At 43.5% G+C, this 24,399-nt stretch overlaps 1 protein-coding gene across 1 annotated transcript in view; it reads right to left on the reverse strand.

The window, feature by feature from the left end:
• SH3RF3 (SH3 domain containing ring finger 3) overlaps positions 1–24,399 on the reverse strand; it is a 786,031-nt gene that overhangs the window by 300,091 nt on the left and 461,541 nt on the right. The window contains exon 6 of the mRNA XM_078658954.1: positions 16,363–16,533. Within this exon, the coding sequence (XP_078515080.1) occupies positions 16,363–16,533 (171 nt within the window). The remainder of the gene's footprint in view (positions 1–16,362; positions 16,534–24,399) is intronic.

The raw sequence follows: 24,399 nt of genomic DNA on the forward strand, positions 1-24,399 counted from the left end.
TGAATTTAGGTCATATCACCAATCACTATTCAACTAAAATACCTCCATTGATTAAAGAGAGGGAGTCTGTTCAGTAATATAATAAGTTTTCGTTTTACCTTGTGAAGGGAGGGTCAGCTGCTGGAGTTGGGCTGACGTCACAGAGTCCAGCGTTGGGATTCGTTGAAATAGCGGGGTGTGATTTACAGAGATTTGTAAAGGAGCGGTCAGAAGAGAGGAGAGATGCTGACATCACAATAGAGTTGCGCTAGTATTGGCTTAGCGAATTTTGTGAAATTAAGCTTGCTTGGATTAAAGAATAAAAGCCGCAACAGGATTGGAGAAAACCAAGAATAAACAAAAGGACTAATTGGTTAAAAAATAGAAGCAGCAATAGTACTAGACAGTGGAGTTTGTATGTGGAAATACAGTCCAACATTAATACGGAATCGCCCAGATAGAAGATATTTAGGTTTTGCGAGAGAACAATATATAAGAGGATTTTCTCCTAAAATGTACGGAGAGAAAAGAAAAATGTCACTCATGCAGAGAATCAAAAATTATTTCAAGAAAGATAAACCCATTAAAACTAGGGAGGGAATTCTTAACCCACCTCCTAAAACTCCTGCCTCATTTATGATGATGGAAAGAGGCTACCATACCTGTGTGTGGTTAGAAAATTGGATTAAGTATACTAAAAGTGCTGGAATATTAGCTTTCCCAGAAAATGGTACGTTCAATGGGAGAATTCTCCAAAATTTAAGGACAAGAATGAATGAATTAGAACCGAGACCTAGGCTAACACAGTATGAAGCGCTAGAAGAATGGGAAACAGAGGCATTTGAGACAGGTCTAGAAGTACTAGGAGTTATGGAGGGTTCTATCCTAAAAGAGTGCGTGAATCACGTGAAGATCAGATGAAACAATGGACACAAGCAATGGTTACAGAAGGACTGTATCCTGTATTAGTGTTAGAGGAACAGTTGGGAGGCAAGTGTACCGGGAAAACTAAGCATTTAAGAATGACAGGTTGCGGGGAATCAGAAGATGAGTTTATGGAAGATATTCTAACAAATAATCCTCCACCATACCAGGAGGAACCTACTAGAACTACCCCAAGTGCCCCTACTTTAGAAACACTATTGGTTCCTCAGATTATGCATGACTTAATAAATGGAAGAATACTTCAGAAAAAAGAAATAGAAGTAATAAACAAAAATAGAGAAGAATGAATACAGAAAATAACACAATTGAGTGCACACCCTGAAGCTCTGACTATACCAGTAACTATAGGTCCCGTTGTTCCCTTGTATGGGGATAAAGGAAATTGTCCAAAACCACCAGTTATGACCACTCCTATAATTGAACCTAGAAAGGAGAACATAAGAATTGAAGATCAAGCCAGTGAATGTTAATCGGTAATATCTCTAATGGATTTGCCAATAAGAGAAAAAATAAATGAAACTCCGAGAAGAGTTGTTCCCAGTTGTTCAAAAGAAATATGATTAGAAACGTCTACAGGAACAAAAGTGCCACAATACTGTCGCCAGAAGAATTAGAAAGGTGGGCACAGGGAATGGACAAACGGAATCAACAACCGAAGATTTTAGACATATTTAAATTAAAGGTAGAATTGGAAGAAATGATAGTTGGAAATGCAGGGCTAGACAGGCTAAATACTTACAGTGAAGAAGAATTGTTGTTCCTATGCAGAAGCATAACTAGAAACATAACATTATTATATTAAAAATAGACGGAGCTTGCTTCTGAGATGGGAATGGAAATAGGGAGATCGAAGGTATTGCAGACACCATACAGAGCAGATTTTACTGACAAAGACTTGGAAAATATGAATATGTCCGGAAGAAAATTACAGATTAAAGTATTAATGAAAATTTAGTGGACATGGGGAGAATTAGACATGTGGAAAACAAGGTAGGCAAAGAAAAAGGAGGAAGCACAGGCAAATAGGACCGCATCCGAATATTTGTTGAGGGAATCAACACAAATTGCACTGTGCTTACCCTCCAGAGGCTTCTGGGGTGGTAGAACAATTGAATGGCACAATAAAATCAAGACTGGCAAAGGTGTGCGCATCTACATCACTGTGTTGGCCAGATGCACTACCTCTTGTTCTGATGGGACTCAGAAACAATCCCGACAGAACCACAGGATTGAGTCCTCATGAAATACTCATGGGAAGAACAATGAGATTAGCCTTTATACCAGGACATACTATGTTAAGCACAACTGATGATCGGGTATTAGACTATTGTAAAAGATTGGCTGACCTGGTGCGTTCTGTCTCTCATCAGGTTAGAGAAGACGCAGTTGCCAGGCAGCCGTATCAAGCCATGATCTCAATCCTGGAGACTGGGTGGTGGTGAAGAATCACACCCGAGAGACGTGCCTAGCACCAAGGAGGGATACACCAAAACAGGTAATACTGGTTACAACAACAGCAGTGAAATGTGCAGGTTTGCCTAACTGGATACACACCAGTCATACTAAGAAAGTACCAGCTCCTGAGGAAGAAAATCCACAACTGATACCAGCAGTTGAAAGTGCTGAAGGTTGTGCAGCTGAAGAGTCTAGAATAACAGATTCTGAAGTATTAGATTTTCACAGGTTGGTAACCCGCTGGATCACTGCCTTACAAAAGTATGCATCTGCAAGCAATGGCGGCAACCGTGAAATGTTCTTTTATCAAATTATAAGTAAGTCAATTTCAAGATAGCCGCCAGTGCTTGGTGCATGTGTGCGGACTCAAGGCAACCATGTTAAAGTACTTTTTTAAACCTTTTTCTTCAATTACCAGTCCAAGATTTTGGCACAGGAAATAAAAAAATAAAGTATGCACGGGAATGCTGTTAAAAACATAGAGGCAAGCATCTGGTCATCCTGGCCGTTGTAGCAGCCTCTGCAACATGTTATTTTATTTGGTGTGACGGAAATGTTGAAATTTGTTGGAGTGTGATGGTCAGTACGTATCAATGCCACTTGCATTTGGGAACGCTCTCTAGGGAGGTCAGTTGTTCAGGCTGCAGTGTCTCCTGTGAGATACCTTGGACCCTGGCACTTCTTTATTTACAAATTAAGCACTGCACATGGGAATATTTCCCTGCTATTTTGAGTACAAAAATGCCAAAACCATTTAAAATACACATTTATGTTTAGATTAAATACCTTAGCATGTTTAAGCATTGCCTTGAAAGTGTCCTGAGGCATTGTCTGGGGATTCCTCCCTGAAGAGATACAGAGATGCTGAGAAGAGGTTAGTTTAGTGTGTGGAGTCAGTGACTTGTCTGTAGGCTCCCATGTAAGAGAGGCTGCCCAAAAATATGGCTCTGGTCATACAGACTTAAGGAACCAGCCCATTGGTACCTCTATCAATCCACATGGATATTGGACTGGATTTGGAACTGCGTATCCAGTTGCTGACTCCTCCTTGTCTTTGGGAATGGTGTTACATTTTAATGCAAGTATACCATGACATGTACTACTGTAACCTGAGTTGACGCCTAGTAAGACTTAATATGTATATTTTTTGAGATTTGTAAACATCAAAGGAAGCTCATTGCTGTTGAATTGTAAAGCGCTCTGACACCTAGGATTGGGTCATGTTCACGCTATAGAAAACACTAAATAAATAAAAATAAATAAATAAATTCCAAGGGTACAAGTGGATTTCTTGGAGAGAGTTGGGCTTGAAAATCCATCAGTCCTGCACAAGTACAAAAAGGTAACTGTGAAACGACTCTGTGCTTTCACAGCTTCTCGGGTGGTTGGGGGCGGCTAGACAATGGCAGTGCTGCTGACTCTCGCTTGCTCTCTGTCCTTAGTTGTAGGGATACTTTGTTGGTAGGGTCATTCAACATGGCCCTTACAGGTTCATGCCAGATGCATTGTGGGGGGCGAGTTGGAGTGAGTAAGGACCAACCCTATGGAGTGCCTATGTATTATGTATAATTATGTGTCTATGTGGGGCACTGAGTTTGTGTGTGGAGTGTAGTATTTGTCCTTTTTGTTTCTGTTTGGATCAGCACAGGGCTCCCTTTTGTTGGCCCTCTCACATGTGATGGACTCGTCCCACTGGTCTGCTCATGGGTCTTCTTCTCACTGCAGATGAGGCTCTTCGAGTCAGCCCTAGGAGACCGGCTCTTACAAACCTATATATTTACATTTAACTGGGTTGCTTTCCAGGCATCAGGTGTCCACACTGTCTTCCATTCCCCCTATTAATCTGTCTATTTCTGCTCTATACTGAAAAGCTTTCATCCACAGAAGCAAGTGAATGCTTGCCACAGCACTAAGAATCAGGTCAGGTCCTCTTGGACTACTTGAATGAGCTTGCCTCAGGATGGCGGCTTCCTTCTCCGCGTGCCCTACATACAGTCGAAAGAGTCAGATTGTGCTTAGCAGGGTGGTTGTAGCAGACAGTTTCATCAGCAGATCTCTGACAGCAGACTAGTGTCAGCAGGGTACATACAGTTGTTTTTTAAAAACAATGGGGCATATTATCAAGGACAGGCGATACATTATCGCCGCTTTTATCGGCAGGAAACTGACGATAAAGCTGCGATAATGGCCTTGATAATATGCTCTATGAATTCCAATCGAACATGGGCTTCGATTGGAATTCATAGAGCATATTATCAAGGCCATTATCGCCGCTTTATCGTCAGTTTCCTGCCGATAAAAGCGGCGATAATGTATCGCCTGTCCTTGATAATATGCCCCAATGTATTTACAATTCAAAGGAGTGTATGATATTCGTGGGGAATTATATGCTTCACCTGTAGCAAAGTCGACAATTAGGTCTTATTTTCCTTGGTTCCTCACATGTAACAATGGCCAGAAAAGTTTAATAATGGGTCACGACCAATCACCTTTTTGAAGGGAGATTTAAAAATACTATAGATGTAAATAAGGCGTCATGTGTAACCTGTGAATGGAAAGAGAGAGGCTCATAGTCAGTTTCTTAATATATCTCCTTCATTAATGTTTTTCATGAAGCCGGTTACATTGGTTTCATGATCTCCATGGTTAGACTTAAGACCACATTCATGGTTGGTTGGCTTTCCTGCTTATGTGGAGCTCTCCCCATGTTTTGTGGGGCACTTTTGGCAAAAATGCATCTGCCAACACGGTGAAAAAACTTTCTGCAACAAAACAAATTACAGCCAGCGTGCCAGGCCAAGGGAGCACAAGGGCAATTTGTTTTGTTTTAAAAAAAACAATGCACGGAGGGTGGGGGCAGGTTGTCTTTGAAGAAACGAAAAGACAGCATCCCTAGGGTTTCCCCCAACTTGCGCATTTTTTTTACAGTTTTATATAGCACAAACTTGACTTGAAGGTATCAGAGCACTTTACATTAGCACCAGCTGCATTACACAAGGACGCATTCATTTTTGTTTTAGGCATGGGGAGATTAAGTGATTGGCCCAGAATCACAAGATGTTTGAGCCTCCCGCCAGACTCGAACCTAGCTCCCCAGCTGCAAGGTCGGCCGTTCTAGCTGTTAAGCCACACCCTCTTAGTCTAGGACTAACATGACCTGCATGGCAGTCCAGGGCATGAAAAAAGCTGAAGGGAATGACAGCAGAGGGCAAATCTTATACAGAATGGGCTCTCCGATGCTGTTTATGCCAGTGCATTGGAGTGAGGTTGTTTTCTCAACACGCTCTGCCATCTGAAGTAGAGCAGTTCCATTGCCTCTTAATGAGCCGAGGGTACTCAGAGTTGGGTGACTGGACATCTTGCAGTTTTTGGCTGATACCCAGCTATTGCCCACCTGTAACGGAGGCTCATAGATTCTCAGAGTGCATTCTGAGTGGTCAGTCACCTATCAGCTGCTCCTTCCTCCCTCAGCTATTCAGCTTTACCCACACTGGCACTGGAAGCGGTGTGTTGTGTCCGGTGTGCGAATGTGTCTTGATTCGATTGTAAAATGGATGTTTGTCTCTTACGACTAAGACTCATCACTCCATGTCTCATAGCCATCAATGTAATGGATATACCGTCCGCATTATAACAGGTTCCCTAGGATATAGCACACTTGCGAACATGATATCTGTCATGTTTGTGACCAATTAACCCATCCACCAAACTCTTAGGGGTTGATTAGGATGGGGGTGAATCAGCTTCCTCCGGGCCGGTGGAAGCCACCGCTGGCCCGGAGGATGCAGATTTACCGCTGCGGTCCCATAAAACACCACCCGCCAGATCAGGATGGCGGCGGGATCAGCGGCGGACGGCAGGTCCGTCCGCCGCTGATCCGCGGGATGTAGACCGCTATTTGGTGGCAGTGTCTGCAAGACACCGCCAGCCAAATTAGGAAGCGTGTGTAAACATGCTTTTCTGCTGCGGTTTTTCCGCCGTGGAAAAGCATGTGGACCTTTGCTTCTGGGGGGCCCTTGCGGGCCCCCAGGGTGAAGGGGGGGGGTGCACATGGGGGGTACCTATGGTACCCTCCTGCATTTGCATGCACAATGCGGCAGGCCCCGCGCGGCGCCTGCCGCTTTTTGCATGCAAATGCAATGCATGTATTTTTAACATTGCGGCGGGTGCTGCTTGAAGCAGCACCCGCCGCAATGTTAAAGATACAGGATGTGACCGCCAGGGTGGCGGTCACATCCTAATTGGCTTGGAGGGAACGCCGCTCCCCTTGCGGACGGTCCCTCCACTTCGGGGGTGTCCGTCCGCCATCCTAATCGACCCCTTAATCAGGCCCATAGTACAGGCTATGCCTAACTTAGTACCACCATCCCACACCCAGACAAGCTATAATTGCAACATCTAATAATACAATTATTGTCCTCGATAAACATGGAACCTATGGATGCAAAAGCGTACAAGGAGAGGTAATTGCATGAAAGTAGATCTGGTATTTTAAAACTAATTTATAGAGCAAATAATTGCAGCGAGGCGAGTGGAGAAGGGCTAAACAGGAATGGAATTATGAAAATAAAAAAGTCACTAAATGTGGAATTCAACTGAGACTGAAACAAATGAAGTAGCAATGAAAAAAACACATAGCACCCCCTGTAAGAGAGACCGGGTAATGCTCTTGGTAACTCTACAGCCATAAGTACTGGTAAGTATGTGGTTAACGGGAGAGGTGTGGAGCAGCAGCCAGAGCGGCTGACGTCAGAGCGCAGTGCTCATGGTTCGATCCCCGGTGCCGGCAGCAGCTACGCTCAGCATCATGTGACTCGACTCTGGACAATACCTCACCTAATCTCCCTGGTGGCCCCTCAGTGCCTGGATGCCCTTAGGGGGTATAAGTCGCGCTTTACAAATCTGGAATTTATGTTACCTGCGAATTACATGTGGGAGTATGAGAGTCTCCTCATAAATTGAATTTCCAGTGGGATAATTAATTCCGGGTCCGATTCCCCTGGTAGTTCATCATTTTGCCAAGGGGTTTGCCCCCTATAGATTTTGGCTGTGGTGAAACAAAGCAGAACCAAGGTTCCTTTAGACCCCATAATTATGATTGAGCAGCTAAAAGCCACTATCAGACAAATGAGAATGTTACAGACACTACATACTGAAGGCCGAATGCCTCTTAGCAAAGGAATCATTATCTGCATCAAAGATAAATATCCTGGAAATCTCCTCCGAAGCATATTTAAAGACTAAGTTAAAATAATTAACAGGGTAACTGCAATCTTACCTTAAAAGTTTTATCGTGAATACATTAAAATCTACATGTGGGGAATCAAGAATGGTAAAATAATCTAATGCGGCTCTATAGTAGGATGTAAACATTAGCATAGGCATATGCAGAGTGGATTAAATTGATCTTTCTTCTAAGTAGGGAAATGTAGAAATGTTCATTGTCTTTCCGGGTTTTCTAATTAATTCGCTTATGATCTTGAAAAATGAAAAGCACAAAAGACAGACAAGATGCGAGACTAATTGAAGGATATGCAAATCACTCCTATTTTAGATGAAGGGGATGATAATTCTCTCCTGCATAATCACACTGGAAGCATGGAAGCTTTGGATCTGACATGCCTTTAATAGCACCATCTTTTTCCACTCAGGCCATTTCCCTCCCTGCTCTTGACACGCACCTGCTACAAGGTCTCCAACAGTTAGTGAAAGTTTATATCAGATCAGGGCAGTTTGCATAATTAATTTACTCTTTGCAAAAGACCTTTGAGATCCTCTGAGTTTCTTAGTACTACGTTTCCATTGCTTCTATATATAAGATCTTTTTTAATGTACTTGCTGTAGTGTTTCATTCCACTATTTCCTTATTTATTTAAGCACATTTATATTGAGCACACTGCAGAGCTGAATGTCTTCTAGGCACTTTAGAGGCTGCAGTGAATGCAAGGAGAGAAGAGAGCAGGCGCACAACGCCCATAGGGCTAAAAGGACTTTAGCCCGCCCCCCCCCTTTATTTCACAGGCCTTTAAAACACCATTTACATATTTTCATGCCTTTGTGAACTGGTTAATGATGCTTTGTGTTTTTTTCACTGGTTCCAGTACCCCCGGAGACTGCACTCTGTCTATTTCTTGCATTTGTATTTTATTTTTACTGCCAGAGTGGGAGGATGCCATCTTTCCATGAGAAAAACACAGGCCATTTGTTGTTGTTTAAAGAGTCTGCAAAAGCCTTGTCTTGTCACTAAATAGGGCTGTAATAAAATGGCATGTATTCATTTGTATCATGAATGTATTGTCTTTCTTTCCTTTAATTATTAGTCGTGGATCATTAATGCAGCCCTAGAACATATTTAAAAGTGCTATTTATATATTTGTTCTTTGAAGTATGCACATATAAGTACTAAAAATACTGACATTAGGTGATTTCGCTTATTTTTGTACTTGCCTGGGACATCAAAATACCGGTGTGCCAGTATAAATCCGATCAGCTGGAAACTCTAATCAGGAGACTGAAAATGTGTTTGCCATAGAAAGGCAATCCGAAAGGGACAGTGTAATCCCTACGATCCCTACGGCGGTGCCTGAGAAGGCGCTGCAATTTTTGTAAGGATTACATTCCGACCACTGGGCCGATGGGATTCTTGAGCCTGTCAGAACAATGGTAGGTTCCTTTGCATGCTGCCTCCGACTGCCGCATCATAATGCGGCAAGTGGAACGCAGGGGCAGATGTCAGTCGGATCACAACCGACAGGCCGGTTGCGATCTGACCAACATTGTAATCAGCCCCATAGTGAGAATGTGTGTGTCATTGTACATAGGCTATGGGTGCAAGTGTGCAGCTGGTCTGGCATACTGGAGGCTATTCTGCCTTATGGACAAGGGCACTAATTGAATATGAATGGGAGGTGTTACCTATGGCATCGCCCTGACAGCTTTTTTTGTTTTTGTTTTATATAGCGCGAACTAGACCAGAGACATCGGGTATCAGAGCGATTTACATAGCACCAGTTTCGTTACAGAGGGACACATTCATTTTTGTTAGGCAGGGGGAGATTAAGTGATTTGCCCAGAATCCCAGGATGTTTAGCGTCGTTGCCGAGACTCGAACCCGGTTCCCCAGCTTCAAGGTCGACCGCTCTAGCTGTAAGGCTACATCCTCTCCCCTATTAAGACACTATTATTGGCTGCAAGGACTCGAACTGTCTAACTGAGAAAGCTGCTAGCTCAGTCATACCCAGAGGCAGGGTCACAAAACATGTGCCACACCACCTAGCCGAAAACCCTGACATGTTGCACGTAATTCTTAGCATATTGGGTAGATCCATTGCAAAATCTTGGAAATGATATTTGAGGTAACTGTTGTCATAAGATTTCCTGTACTCATTGTATAGGGGGCATCAATAGCAAAATGCTGACCCCTGCATACTGGAAGGACTTTATAGAGGTACCCATGGCTGTGGCTGAAGTATGCAGGGTACATTTCTGGCACTGTCATATTGAATCTACTCCTTCAAATAAGGGACTCACCCATGAAAAAATTATGGCCTTGGTATAGTGGAAGTAATTTCTGACTTAACACCTTGGCTGCTAAGGCAATTCCCGCTGGGTGCTGAAAGCTCCAGATTTGCCTTGTTCATGACAAGGTCAGCTCGTCATAAGCACAGCTCCAGTGTACTGCATGACGAGCTGATCCTTGTCATTAGCATGGAAGTGGTTAAGACATTTGAAATGAGTTCTAATCCTAAGAAAGGCCAATATTTCATGAATGCCCATATGGGTCGGCAGCATTTTAGCAAATTTGATGCCCAAAAGTTTTCCAAATTCTGAGGGGAGAAGTCGATTTTCCCTTAAATCATCTACAAGACATCTCCTAACTCGTTTTGCTTGCTGGAATTTGAGGGAAGTATCACACCCTACCACTTACAAAGATCTTTTCCCTCATGTAATGGATATGAAGTTAGCTCGCACCCCATTTCTGGGAATGCATGTCCTGCCCCCTTGCAGGACTGATTTTAGGGCGGCGAGAATGGTGCAGCCACACCTGGTGTTGAGTGTGGTGGGCACTGTTTTTAAAAATAAGTTTTGGTTTAAAAGCAACTGATCTTCCTTGTGCATCATGCAGTTTCAGGCAACAATAAAAATATCAAGATAACTCTGGTAATTAATGCTCCTACTAGTGAGAGTTCAGAATTTTGTCTAGTTGCAGTTTTGGCTCATCATAAAGTAGCATGGAGGGTTAATGTGCCTTCTGGAAAGAACGTGTACCATGCTGGTCACAGAACTGAGTGTGAGTAAACTGCGAGTAGCACTATAAAAAAGAGAAATGCACATTAGAGAAAGGCAATGGAGAGATGGAGGTACACTCTTGGAGAGTGGTAGTGATGTAATTCATGGAGAAGGACGATGGGGGGAGGAGAGCACCAAAAAAGACTGTCATAGTGGCCGGCACCGCTCCTCAAGCCGGCCCTAGCTGGGATTCTTAGCCCACCCGAAGTTCAGGTCTAGTTGCGCCCCTGGAAGAGAAGTAAGGTGAACAGAAAAGGAAGGTTTTTACAATTTTCTGAAGGAGTGGAGGTTTTTGGCAAGTTGAAGATGGGAGGGGAGCCAGTTCCAGAAGTGGGATTAAGCCACTGAGAAGCGCCAGTCACCTCTCAATTTGCACTCGGAAGTTTGGCGTGTGGAGAAAGTTGACATCAGATGGACACAGGAGCATGGTGAGATTGCACACCCTTATTTTGTGTTGAGGACAGGGGAGTGTAGAACCATGTAGACATTTGAAGGCAAGGCAAAGGATACTGAAGGTGATTCTGTCTTTCACTTGGAGCCAGTGGAGGTTTCCGCAATATCGAGTGGTGTGCTGCATATGACGTAGGCCATGCACAAGGCGGACTCTAGTGTCCTGTGCTGCACTCGGTTGTTTTGGTTAGGCAGATAGACCTTGGTACAGAAAGTTGCAGTAGTCTACACACACAGGAACCAAAGTGCCAACCAGAGAGACGTGATGAACTTTATGAATAAACAGAAGGGTTATTTTAGCAATTTTAGTTGTCGGAAGGAGGATTTGAGCACTTATCCCACATGGGGTTGCGGCTGATTCTAGCATCCCAAAAGAGGTCCCAAACTTCTCACACAAGTTTTTATGGGTAACTTTTTTCAACAAAAAACAGCCTGGCAGAACTGAAGTAAACATTCCATAGGTACTTTTGAAGGGTTTCATCTAAGGCTCATTAGTATTTAAAAAAGAAGACCTTGAAAAGCAAGACAAAATGTCTAGGATTTCTAAATTTTGAGCATCCTCTTGAAATAACTACTGCTTCTAAAACCCTGTGTTGTAAACTTGAATTGGCACTTTCTGTGAAATAAAATATATTCATGAAAAATAAAAATCATTCTTTACATCTCTTTTTATTCCCATTTAAATATCTAGTTTGATTGTTTTCTGGCGTGGACAAAACCATCCCCCCCAACCCATCCATTCGAAAGATTAACACCATCAGTACGAAACGTACTTCTTACCTGAACACAGCAAACAGCACCTGAAATGTGCCCAGTTAATATTTACAAAGTGTCAGGAGCACTTCAGCACCCCTAATGTAGGGCTCTTAGAAATTGTGATCCGTTTGACCCAAGAGCAAAATGCTTTTTGTAACTTTGCAATTTATTGCAGCCGCAGACCTGCCAACTCACACGGTGCCACTGTGTGTCACACGATATTGGATCCCTTCACTCAGTCACTGATTAGGAGCCCATATCATAGGCTGGTAATGCGAGCTGGAATCTGCTGCAAAGAGGGGATTTACACCTTGTCTTTTGAGGCTTTGACCAGGCGATGTCCTGTAAGGTGTCTCTGAAAACACTCCAGGGCATCCACACCAGACTCAGCAAGCCTTTGTTTTTTTATTTTTTGGTGAGGGAATGGGCAAAAGTGGGTTTGGTGGGGCGAGGTAGTAATAGTGCATCATAGGTAATTCTCAGCAAGAGGTCCCTCCCCTCCAAGGCCCCCCTCCCTCCTCGCGTGGTGATTTTTTTTAGGTCGAGGTTGGGCAGCGCATGTGCTGCTCTGTGAGGCATGCTGTGTTCAAGTTGAAGCTCCGCCCACTCTCCGCTTATATTTTTCATTGGCTTGTCTCATTGTCCACTGTAAACTGGGGTTTTTAATTGGTCAATAGGCTTCGTAGTCACTCCTTATTAACGACTTGTCTTATTTTGTAACCTCCCATGAGGACACCCCGTTACGTGTGTTTTTACTTGCTAGGCTTTAATTACAGCATCTGAACACTATTTTCTCAAATAGCTTTGTCCTGCCAGTAACAGGCAGGAAATTCTCTCTCCTAATGCTTAAAAAAAAATCTTTATTGCACGGGCGCCGGATTTATATGCAATGCAATAGGTCTTGCATTTGTGAGAGTTTAAGCTTTTGGAATTGTGATTATTGGCATTGTAAATAACAATGCCTTTTATGTATCTGTTTTAACAACAACACATAAATAAAAGGTATTGTCATTTACAATCCCAATAGCTCAAAGTCTAGTAAATGCGAGACCTATTGCATTGCAAATGCTTGTTTTTTTAGTTGGCGGGTCTGCAGCAGAAGGTGAATTATATAGCATTTTTTCAGGCCTGGGGTGGTGTTTCAAACCTTTGGTGACCTCTTTTGTTAATCTGCTCTTTCTGAATCAGTTAATGGCCTTCCCTTTAATAGAGTTCTTTACAAATAAACCCATTTCATTTTAAATTACAAGCGACAAGGCTGACTGGCTGAGTCACTGCAATGTAAGGCACCTATTGCCTCAAAGGGAGCTTCTAACAGATAACCAACAAGAACTGTTTAATCTGAAATATTCAGTGGATTGAAAGGTTCTCAAGAACTAAAAAGAAAAGGGATAGTGTGCTACAACCTAGGGATGTGCTTCAAAATAAGAAGACTGTAACTCAAGCCAAAAACATAAGGCAGAAATCTTTAAATCTCAAGTCCAGATGGAGCAGAGGAAAGGGAGCCCGTAAGATGAGTCAGGCGCAAAGTTGTTTTCTTTTCATTTCTTTTTATAAGGTCGACTTCCCCTAATCATTGAAATCTACTCTGAGCGAGTTTCCAGTTCATTGTAAAATACTCTATATTGCTCTGTAAATTCATGGGTAATGATGCCATAATGCGCTAAAGGGTGTTACTGAAATTTGACCTGCAGTAAAAGGCACTTGGAAAGGATGGCTCAGGCCTGCTGTTTGTTTTTCTGGTGAAATACAACCTGCAGAGCAGCTCACATCTATCTCCAGCAAGGCCTCTGTGAAGATCTGTGACAGAAGAAGAAGCAGTGAGGTGGTGGCGCAGCAAAGAATACCTCTTCAACCCTCGTAGAATAACTAAATGAAGGTCTACTTCGACTATTTATGAATTTATTCAGTTTTACACAGAACCAAACTAATTCGATGGGTAATTTTAATCTAGAAGAGCATTGTCGTGCATATTGTTTTTTAGGCCTGGCATTGAGTCAGCTTTAGCTGTCGTTTAAGGTCTCATGTTTTCCAAATAATTTATAATAACATCTATGCATTTATAGATACACTCAGGAGCTTTTGGTCAGCCATTTCATCCATTTTTTGCGTCTATCCGCCTCAGTAAAAAACAAGTGGCAATGAGTCAGCCCATTTCAGCCATTGGCTCTCTTCATTGCGAGTGACAGAATTTTACTAGTGCACTTGAGCACATCCGCCAAATAAGTAGTCAACTTCAGTGCCAGTGCTTACAGGCCAATCATTGCTTCTATTTCTGTTTCATGACACTTTTTTTAAATTTTGATGTTAGCTGGATACGTTTTTGCTTATTTTGTTTATTGCCTTTGTTCACATATGCATGCCACCTTTAGACCGCATTTAAAAAAAAAACACATTCATTACTTTTACACTTTTGATACTTTTTGCATATTTTCAAAAAAAAAATGAAGACTTGCCAAGACCAGACAGACAGATTGCTGTTGCCAATGCTTGTTCTGTTTTTTGGAGAGGGGGCGTTTTTTCCAGTTTTTGTTCCTACAATGAGGCGCTGCACTGGTCCCAGACATGCATGAGGTGAAGGGCGGTCTCTGCCGCAGTTGATCCTCACTCAGCAGATCACCAGGACTGCTGCCAGGTGGTCAGAGTGAGCAAGGGTCAGTGACCCAATGAGAGTGAGCTAGTGCCAGGGACCAAGTGATGCTGTCAGCCTCATGGTCCAGTGTACTAACATTCAGGATGACCTCCATCAAACCTCTACTAACTTTCCATTCAGCTTCCACTGAAAGTGTAAGGCACCCAGCATCTTCCAGGGTAGCTTCCAGGACACGCATAGAGCAACACATACCTTGAACTGGGGATGACCAAATCAGGATTGACCTCTTCCTTTCACAGGTGAAGAAGCTAAAGGAACCATGTGTTAGACCCTGATTGGCTCCCTTTCAGGCGACCATACTTGCATGATCCATTCCAGTGAGGAGAGGACACCAACTGAGGCGAGCGAGCTACTAGTGGTCAAGCTGTCCATCTCCTTTAGCGACTGGGTGTCTACCCAGTCATTTTGGGAGTGGGAGATGCAGAAAAAGGAACCATGGGACCAGTATTCATGCTCAGTCTTGGAGGATTTCCCCAGAAGGGGCTTCTTTGCTCGGATCATCTTCTTTAGGGCTCGGGTCGCACACAAGCTGCAGTCAGACGCCTTAAAGGTATTTGACTTCAGTGAAATGCCAGGCTGGCGCTGTTCTTCGCTCCAGCCAGGATACTAGAGACCCCTTGATTCCATAAACACCCTGCTTCCCTAACACATGCTGCCCTGGACTCTCAACCTTTTCTTTCTCCTCCTCTCTGCTAGTAGAGACTGGAGGGGGCAGTTTTTCCCACCAAGGGGAGAGCATCCAAGGAGGGCTTTTATCCCTCTTACTGAGAGGGAAAAACAAGTGAGGGGAGAGACCAATCAAAAGTGTTGCTTAAGAACTGTGGGTGTCATTTAAATGTTGGGGGCGGTCCACTCTCTTGGTGACTTGGTGACACATTCAACCTTCTCCCTGCTTTTCATCAAATCTCCTCACTCTCACAACAAACTAGGTCCCCTTCTACCTTTTAATTTGTTTGCATCTTTGAAGTTTGTTGTAGGTAAATATATTTTCATCATTTAATATTCATTTAATTACCATCAGCTTTTTTTCTTGTGGTGGTATCCAGGTTTTAATACAGTGGTGCTCCATTACTCAACATCATCAGGAAACTACATTTCTGCCATTGCCCCATGTTTATAAATTAACCCTGGGCGAAGAACTACGCTCCGTTCGCTGAGCTTGCGGAGTTTCGGCAACTCCGCGTTCTACGGAGAACGCGAAGCTGTCGATTACTCCGCGATCCGGTGCGTAGCGTAGTTCTCGCGCGCTGAATAACATTATCGCGTGCGCGGCAATGGCTTACCTTGGCCCGTCGCGACCGCCTGGGTAGGTTCGCGCGATATTTGACGCGATCACGCACTTTTGTAGTGTGAACGAGAAGATGAGTTCCCGAACATGTCTTACACAACGCGAACACGTTACTTGTGACCCGGAACAGGAAATAAGGGAACGCAAGCGGGCGGGACAAACCTCTTGGGTAACTTAGCGCGCTAGCTATCTCGAGCATGCAGGCAGCGCCCCAAACACGTGCACCGCGCTCCCGAAGATGAAAAACGGCGCGCGAACGGGTCTAGCAAGCAACTACGCATGTCCGCGGAGCTACGCGTAGGTCACGGAGTGCAAGTGCGTCTTCGCGTAGCTCCGCGGAGTGCGGCTCCGCGAACTACGCCCAGAGTTATTATAAATGTGCATGTGTGAGAAGTGAAAATATTTAAGGGGTCAGTCGATGAACCCTCATGGCATTTTAGTCAACCCCTTTCTTCTCAGACTTGTGGTACAACATGGTCTGTAGAAATGGACAATCCCGTAGCTTTTGGAAGACGTTAGTTGAACTCATGCATGGACGTTCTCTTACCTGGAAACCGGCGTCACGTAGTTGCCAGGAAAGACCCCAGACATTCCAGTTCTCAGGGACGTCCCCTTGAACCAACCATCCTGGCACTTCTCAATGACTCTGTACATCTCCCCTTTGCGCAGCTCCAGCTCGTCATTCTTTTGGGGCTTATATGCGTAGAGCGCTAAATATCTGGGAGGAGAACATGGAGATCAAACAAAGAAATCAAGTTAGGGCTGGGCCTTAAAAGGGATGTAAGACACAAGCTGTAATCTAGAAAGAGGCACTATCAACAGAAGGCCATAACACCCATGTTTAAAAAATGAGGATCATGCAGAGAAATAACCATTTTTCACCAGCATGCCACTGGCACCCAAATCTACATTAAAAAACTCAAACTTTGATGATATTTTCACACTTATGTCCTCCCTACAGACTCATCATAACTAGCTGTGTCTCTGTAAAAAATGTATTGCTTCTGAGCTCACACCAACTTCATTCCAATTACAACAGATCTTGGTTAACGGAACTGGACATCAACTGTTTCGATCCCTCGCGAGCCAAAATGGTTAGTTTCCTTTGTTTCTAAAATGGTTGCCTCTAATCCATGAATTCCCACAGATGTGACACTGTTAAATCCAGTGGGTTGCACTATTCTCACTCAAAAGTCCCTTTTAAGCAATCAGATTTCATACCAACCATCCCAGCTTTTGTGGTCTCCAGGCCTGCTCTAATGCCTTATTCGCTTTATCACCTAAACCTTATCTGGCTCATTTGAAGGCTGTGCTCCACTCATCTACATTACCCATTTCTGACTCCAAGAAATTTAAACAGCAACGTGTTCAACCTCACCTCCTGACCTCCAGAATCTGCTAACCTTCTTATTGGCACTCTTCCCTAAACAGATCCACTGTCAGAAAGAACCTGAGAAGCAAAAAGACATTATATTTGGAGACAAAAATGTCCTGATATCCTTCACTGGACCTACACTTTTATTAATCAACTCTCACTGACAAAGAAACCATGAAAGCCTTTCAACAGTTTGTGAACATTTGAAAACATTCCTGTTCCACATTCTTCCCCCATTCATAAATTATTCCTACTTCTGCCTTTTCCCAAGTTGTATCATATTAAATTAGCCCTCATAGAGGCAAAGTTTATATTGGTATTTAGAACATTGGAATGTTGAGAGCTCCACTGAAGACAATGGAGTAGCTCGAGGCTTATAATGCCTGGTATTAGCCAGGATCTCCAATGTTCCAATGTTTGTTTTCATGTTTTTCACTTTTTCATTTTAAACATTGTATCCTTAGTGGGTGGAATGAAGTAAGAAGCTTATAGCCCTTATGACTCAGTCTATACTTGTTGTTAAAGGCCCCCACCCTCGCTACTGGCCCTTGCAAGGGTTCAGGGCATTTAAGAACCGGTATAGACCTCCGCAGCGGGCTATAAGGCTAAATTAATACAGCCTTCAAGCCTGACGTAGCGGGCTTTACCGGCCATTAAAGGCCCGGTCCAGAGTTAAAGGCACGAGCCAAAGAGGAAGGACTTTAACAAGGGAGCGGGCCTTAAATGGGCAGTAGAGCCCACTACGGAAAGGCTCTAAGGCTATTAGACCATTCAACCCCTAGAGGGCATGGTGTTCTAATTTGTAAAATGAAGGCCTCACGGACCCCAAGGGGGGTGAAATCCCCTCGGGCTCCATGAGGCCTTTTGTTCACAGCAACTGCTGTGAACAAACACTGGAATGTTGATGCTTCGGGCTTCTACCAGGCATTAAAAGCCCAGGCACTCCATTGTCTTCAATGGAGTGCTCAACATTTCAATGTTCTAATATTGCTTATTAGCTTGTACCTTCTCCCATCCCCCATTTTTATTCTAATTTCTGTGTACCATGCCACTTGGATGTGTAGTAATATCTGATCTAACAAAGTGTTAGTTGTAAGCGTGCTGGCTACCTACCTGGGTAAGAGTTGCCCTCTATAAAAGGAAAACTATCTGACAAAATAAACAAGCCACTCCAACATGTCATAATTTCTGCAAAATCATAGGGTAGCGGAAGTGACATTACATGACATTTGAGCCCATTTTATCATTGTAAAGCAGTCTTCATTGAAAAGCAGAGGGAGCAAAAGATTAGTAAGGCTGGTAACAGAGAGAAACATACCACTAGCTTCTATAACTAACAGCAGCGTAAGGCATTCTTAAATGTAAATAATCACAGATGATATTGATAGAATAACATCACTTTCTGAGCACTCCACAGTAGAAACAACCAAATTGTAATGCATCACAGATAACATTGATTAAACAGCAGCACTTTCTGGGCACTACATAGTAGAAACAACCAAAATGTAAAGCATCACAGATAACATTGATTACATAACAGCCCTTTCTGAGCATTCCACAGTCGAAGCAAACAAAATATAAAGCATCACAGATGAAGTTGATTAAATCACAGCACTTTCTGAGCACTCCACAGTGGCAGCAAGCAGCAACCGCCACCTCCGTGCCCACTAGGGGATGATATTGAACCTTGAAACCATTCTTCACACTGCTCTATGCAAAGAAACATGTTTTCCTCAAAGTAGAATGCTACACAAGCCTCTGCACGCTGATGAAATACACTACAGGGTTTTTATGGTCTTATCCATAATTGGGGGATGTTACATTATTAACTCCAAGCAAGTACCAATATGACGACGAGTGAGTTCCATGCCGTGTGAGCGGATGTAACCTATGCATAATGTGTACTTTCCATAAGCATCCCACATTCAGATGACCACATCTTTGTTGTCTTGTTTCTGTATTATGAAAACAAATAATGCTAAAATAATGCTAATCAGTTTGTAGAACTCTTGCTGCTGCAGTGATCTGTGGCCATGTAGAAACTGTTCCCAGATGATAAAAGTGCTAGGCTGCTCCTTTGTTTATTGGTTCAATTCAGCAGATTCTGTTCCTTTTTTGCAGCCAGTAAATAAACAGTGGTGGTGGGCAGAATGTGGAACATTTGGTTACCACTCCCTTGGGCACACTTAGGCTGACACACTTGGCATCATGTGGTACAAAGATCTACACATGCAGTTTTATTTCATTAGTTAGCAGGCGGAAGGAGACATCCAGCAGGTCCCCTGCACTACCAGATGGCAGGTACACGGCGGCTCGCTGCAGGTCTGCAGGGAAACATTTGTCGCATAATTATCATGAGAAGGGTGGGTTCCAAAAACATGAAGAGATCGGGGGGCATATTTACAAGGGAATATCACCACCAGAACGTCACTTTTAGTGATGTTCTGGTGGCGATATCCCCTGCTCCTTATTTACAAAGTGGCGTTAGGCCACTTAATGTGGCTTAAAACCGCCTTGCAAGTAAGACCTGTTTTCACGATTCACTTAGTGTAAAAGGGGCATGCAATGGGAATGGCTGTTGGCATTCCACCGCAACACCCATTGCTTTTTGACGCTGCCTCATATTTACAAGCATGGGGCAGTGCCAAAAACGAAGGCCAGGTAAGGGTCTTAGGATGGGGATACGAGGAGAAATTATTTCCCCTCATATATGGCTATTCTGCAGCACACATAGAAACAGCAAATTGCCTTTGAAGATTGTTTATGTGCAGGAAGGTGTCCATTCCTGCACATAAACTATCTCGCCTGCAGCGCAGGCACCAGTGCAACATGCAGCAAGGGTGTCTGCGCTAGGCAGCTTTTTTAGCACCACGCTAGGAGAAGTGCAGGGGTATATCATATTTTTGTAAATATGGCCCATCCCTGCATTTCGAATATGTTGGTGCGCGGCGTTACCAATATTGGAGCAGGACCGCTCTCCGACATTTTATTGTAAATATCCCCTGTGTTTCTAAGCACATTATTTATTAATACTTCACTTGTTGCAGATGGGCTGCAACAAGAGGGGATAACTTATTTTAATATTTTATCACAGAACGATTTCATCGGACTGCACTGCATCTTTTGAGATAGAGTTGGACTCATCTGCATATTAATAGACAGGGCCACTGGAATTATGTGGCAGGAAGGACCAAGTTATGTGGCAGGGTCCACTAAAGTATGCAGCAGGAAGAAAGCAAATTTGGTGGCGTAATGCAGCACATTTTGAAGCAGTAATACTTCACTATTTTGTCATTTTTACATATGTAAACAGTGTAAGGCCAATGGATGCACCTCATTAATATCCATGTAATACCTAAATAGATCTATCAGCAACTGAACAATGACCTGCCTCCGTGCAACAAAAGTCCTTATACGCAGCAACACGTCAGACAGCGTTTTAGTAACCTTTGATCTGCTTGAGCCAGTAACGATTTTTTGTTAGTATCTGCAAATTATGCAGGAAATAATGGATTATGCAAGTGTGGAAAAAATCCTTAAAGATGCGGAAAACGCTGTGGCCGCAGAATTGTATAGTTCTAGTAGCCCTGAATATTGGTCTTTCATAATGTCTGTGTCAACGTAAACTTGCTAACATTGCTGTGTCCTGTCATCCCCTGTCGCATGTTTTGTTTACCTGACTTGCGATGTAACTGCCCAGTAAAATAGAATATATGCAGGGCCACTGAATTATGTGTTGGGGAGCATCGAGTTATGCATAAGGGTTGACTAAATTATGCTGCAAGAAAAGGAAAATTATGCAGCATAATACAACACATGTGTTGATAGCATTACTGCATTACTTTGTCATTTTTACACATGATAATAATGTCTGGGCAAAGATTCCACCTCATTAGTACCAGTTTAATAATCAAATACAGAAATAAGCAACTGAAAGATGACCAGTTAACCTTTCAAAAGAGCCTTCCACCGCGCACAATTTTGAATAACTTTTGATCCCCTTGAAAATGTTTTTTTTGTTAAAACCTGGAGATTATGCAGTAGATGATAGATTATGTGGCATATGCGGAAAATCCTAAATTGTGTGAAAAAAGCCTTGACCGTAGAATTGCATAATTCCAGTGACCCTGAATATATGAGATGATGGAGTCTTGTAGCCACGTTTCACCGTTAAAGATGTGGAGGTCAACTGCACCGTTTTTTTTTTGCAAGATTGTCCCTTTTATTACAAGGGGCTGATTTTGCAGCACTGCTGCAAAACCTGGCCCCAGTAATAAAATTGGCCCTGACTGGTCCAAAACCGGCGCCCCACCCTTCCAGCCCACTGGGGAAACGTCTGGTGCCTGCTATGGCCAGTCCGGCCCTGCACACAAGGGCAGTTTAAGACATGATCGAGCGAGCTGTCCCTCGCACATAACATGAGGTGTTCCCGGGTGACTATGAGGGGGTCAGTGTTTGTTACAAACTGACTGGGAGGGAAGGGATGAGCACAACAGGAACCTTGCGAAACACAGATTTAGAAACATGTTCAGTTTTAGAGATGTTGAATTAGGGCTGTGAACAACTCCAGCGCAAGGGCCCTAAATCAAGAGGGGATGGGCCTCAAAATCTTCATTCCACAGAACTAAATTAGCCAGACTTTGAGACCCCTTGTGAAGCAAAATAATTAGCTTCTGCAATTTCGCTGTATGAACATAATGAAAATATAAATTTGTGGCTTCTGGAATTTTTGCAATTTACTTTCCACTGCTGCTCTGGGATTCGGTAGATGTTTTAATTGTTTGGTATAGCTTTATTAAAACTTAATATAAGAGAAAAGACATTATTTGAGAGAAACTGGTGAGGTTTAGTCCTTTTTTACAGTGATCATGGAGTAAACTGTGTTGTATGGCATTTAAATTGCATTTATACAGCATTACTACCCATGACAAAGCGTTGAAGCGCTTAATGGTCATTGTATGTCCACTACATCCCTGAAGTCATAAATACGTTATAAAATCATATCTGAATGAAACATCTGCTGGTGGGCGTGATCTGGGAACATACTGCCAATTTCCTGTACTGATCCAGGTTCTGATCAAGGTTCAACATTCAGCCTTGTGTTGATATCATATACCCATCCTGCCAGAAAAGGGGAGCAGAGGAAAAATCTCAAGAAGTAATTTCCAAATGGCACAGTTTGGCCACATACTGCGGCCTGCATTGAAAACCGAGCTTCGAGGCGCCATTTTCCAGCTTGCCCACTAGAACACAACCAGGGAGGGTGTGTTTCTGATAACAAGGCCCAGGATCCGCCCTTCAAGGAAAAGGCAGCTGTCTCTGCCCCTTACTCAGATTTTTAGTGCAGCATTTATTGGTGGTGTAGTAAGGCCAAGATTAGATCCACGTCTACTACTTTCATGTTCATATTGAATCTACTGGACCACAGCGAGTGTTGTGGGTTACGGTGTTTACCTACTCCAGGGAACAGCCTGAACCTGTTAAATTGAGCCTGTTATAAGTACTACCAGGGTTTGCAGACGAGGAAATAAATGCAGAAGGAGATAGTGGTGTCTGTTATCTCACATATGGTTTTAGGGAGCCTAACTTGTAACAAAAACACAGTTATACAGTTGCATTATAAATAACAAAACACACCAACATCTTTTCTTGTGGGAAAACGGTTGCAAGTTTATTTGCATTCTTATTAATCATATACACAGGTAGGGCTATCTTACTGGTGATCATCAGAGTGCAGCGCTGTGAAGGACTAACCGCTGACACCCCTCCTGAAACAATCTCCAGCCACCTGGGCATTATGTTGCCATCTCATTCTTTAACCGGTGCTGTATCTTACGTATTGGGGCTGCGGCTCACTGGTTTATTAAGTGTTTTCTGCACCTGTGCCACCATGGAGCGAGGTAAGGCCAACCCCCAGCTGTCAGGACACCAATCGTCCCTTACGGGATGAAGGGGTCGCCGTTGGGTTCTTCTCATGGCCCCCCTATGGCCTGAGGATCTCATTTTATATTGGCGGCCCCATCGCCCTCTAATGGGGTATTGCTCGCCTTTTTTGCATAAAGATCACCCGTAAGACCCTCCAAGGCTCAGGGTGGCTTACCGCGACCCTGATTCCCCCACCTGTAGCTCTATGGTTCTTTGTCACCATTAACTGACTGTCAAATAGGCAAGTACTGATGAGGCTGGCCTTTGCCCCTTTGGTACTGTCAGCCCTCCCATCATAGTTTGCATTCTCCTCTACCACCCGTCTTTTTTTTGTCTTTTGTTTTTAAATCTCTGCCTATGAATGGCTACCGCTTTGGGCTTCTGAAGTGCTGCCATCCTTGAGTCGAGCAGATCCCAAAGCACAACCTGGGAGTTGAACGTCTCCTTATCTGTGTGAGCTGTTAGCCTGCTGCTATTGCGGACTTTCTGTATATGTTACTGTCTGCCCACTTATGGTATAGTTGACACTCTGTACCTATACCATGTCAGTTGGAGTTCCTTTGCATGCCTTGTTACCCATAGTTGAGCTGTGGTCTTGAAGCCTAGACTCGTAACGCCTTTTCTTGCGCTCATGTCATTCAATTAATGCCATCTTACACCGCAGTATCGCATTAGGTCTATTTTGTCTGCTCGGTGGCAAGGTGACCTAGTCATCTGACTTGCTCCCTGTTTTTTGTTTTTTGTTTTTTTGTTCTATTAACCCACTTGGAACCACTGATCTTTTCCTTACTTCAAGTTTATATCTCTGAATGCACTGTAGGCCACCTTCCGGTTGGATAAAGCGGGTGATTTACCAATATTGGTTCTATTACGGAGCACTCTCTTTTGCCGCTGTTGCACGTTTGGCAATTTAAGGGGAAGAACCACCCAGTTGCCTCTGACTTGAGTGCACTGCGTCCATGGCGGTCGTAATAACCCACTTCCGCCCAGCAAATCTTGTGGTCATATACTAGCTTATTTCCACTTTCCATACTTGCCCTCTGAAGGCATAGCGACCTTCGCCTATGGACATGATATGTTGGGTCCATGTAAAATTCAATGTTAGTCCCTGGTGCTTAGATTGGACACCTCTTGCATGGCTGAACTATCTATGTGCCACACAGTGCAGACCATTTGCAATGATGGTCTTCCCTCTCTGCGACTAGGCCCCCATACCCTGGCCTGCGTTGGTCATTCCAATGGTGTTTGAGTTTGCTGTCTGTTTTTTGTGATCTTGGTGTGGCC

This window comes from Lissotriton helveticus, chromosome 8, assembly GCF_964261635.1.
Source record: "Lissotriton helveticus chromosome 8, aLisHel1.1, whole genome shotgun sequence".
NCBI lineage: Eukaryota > Metazoa > Chordata > Amphibia > Caudata > Salamandridae > Lissotriton > Lissotriton helveticus.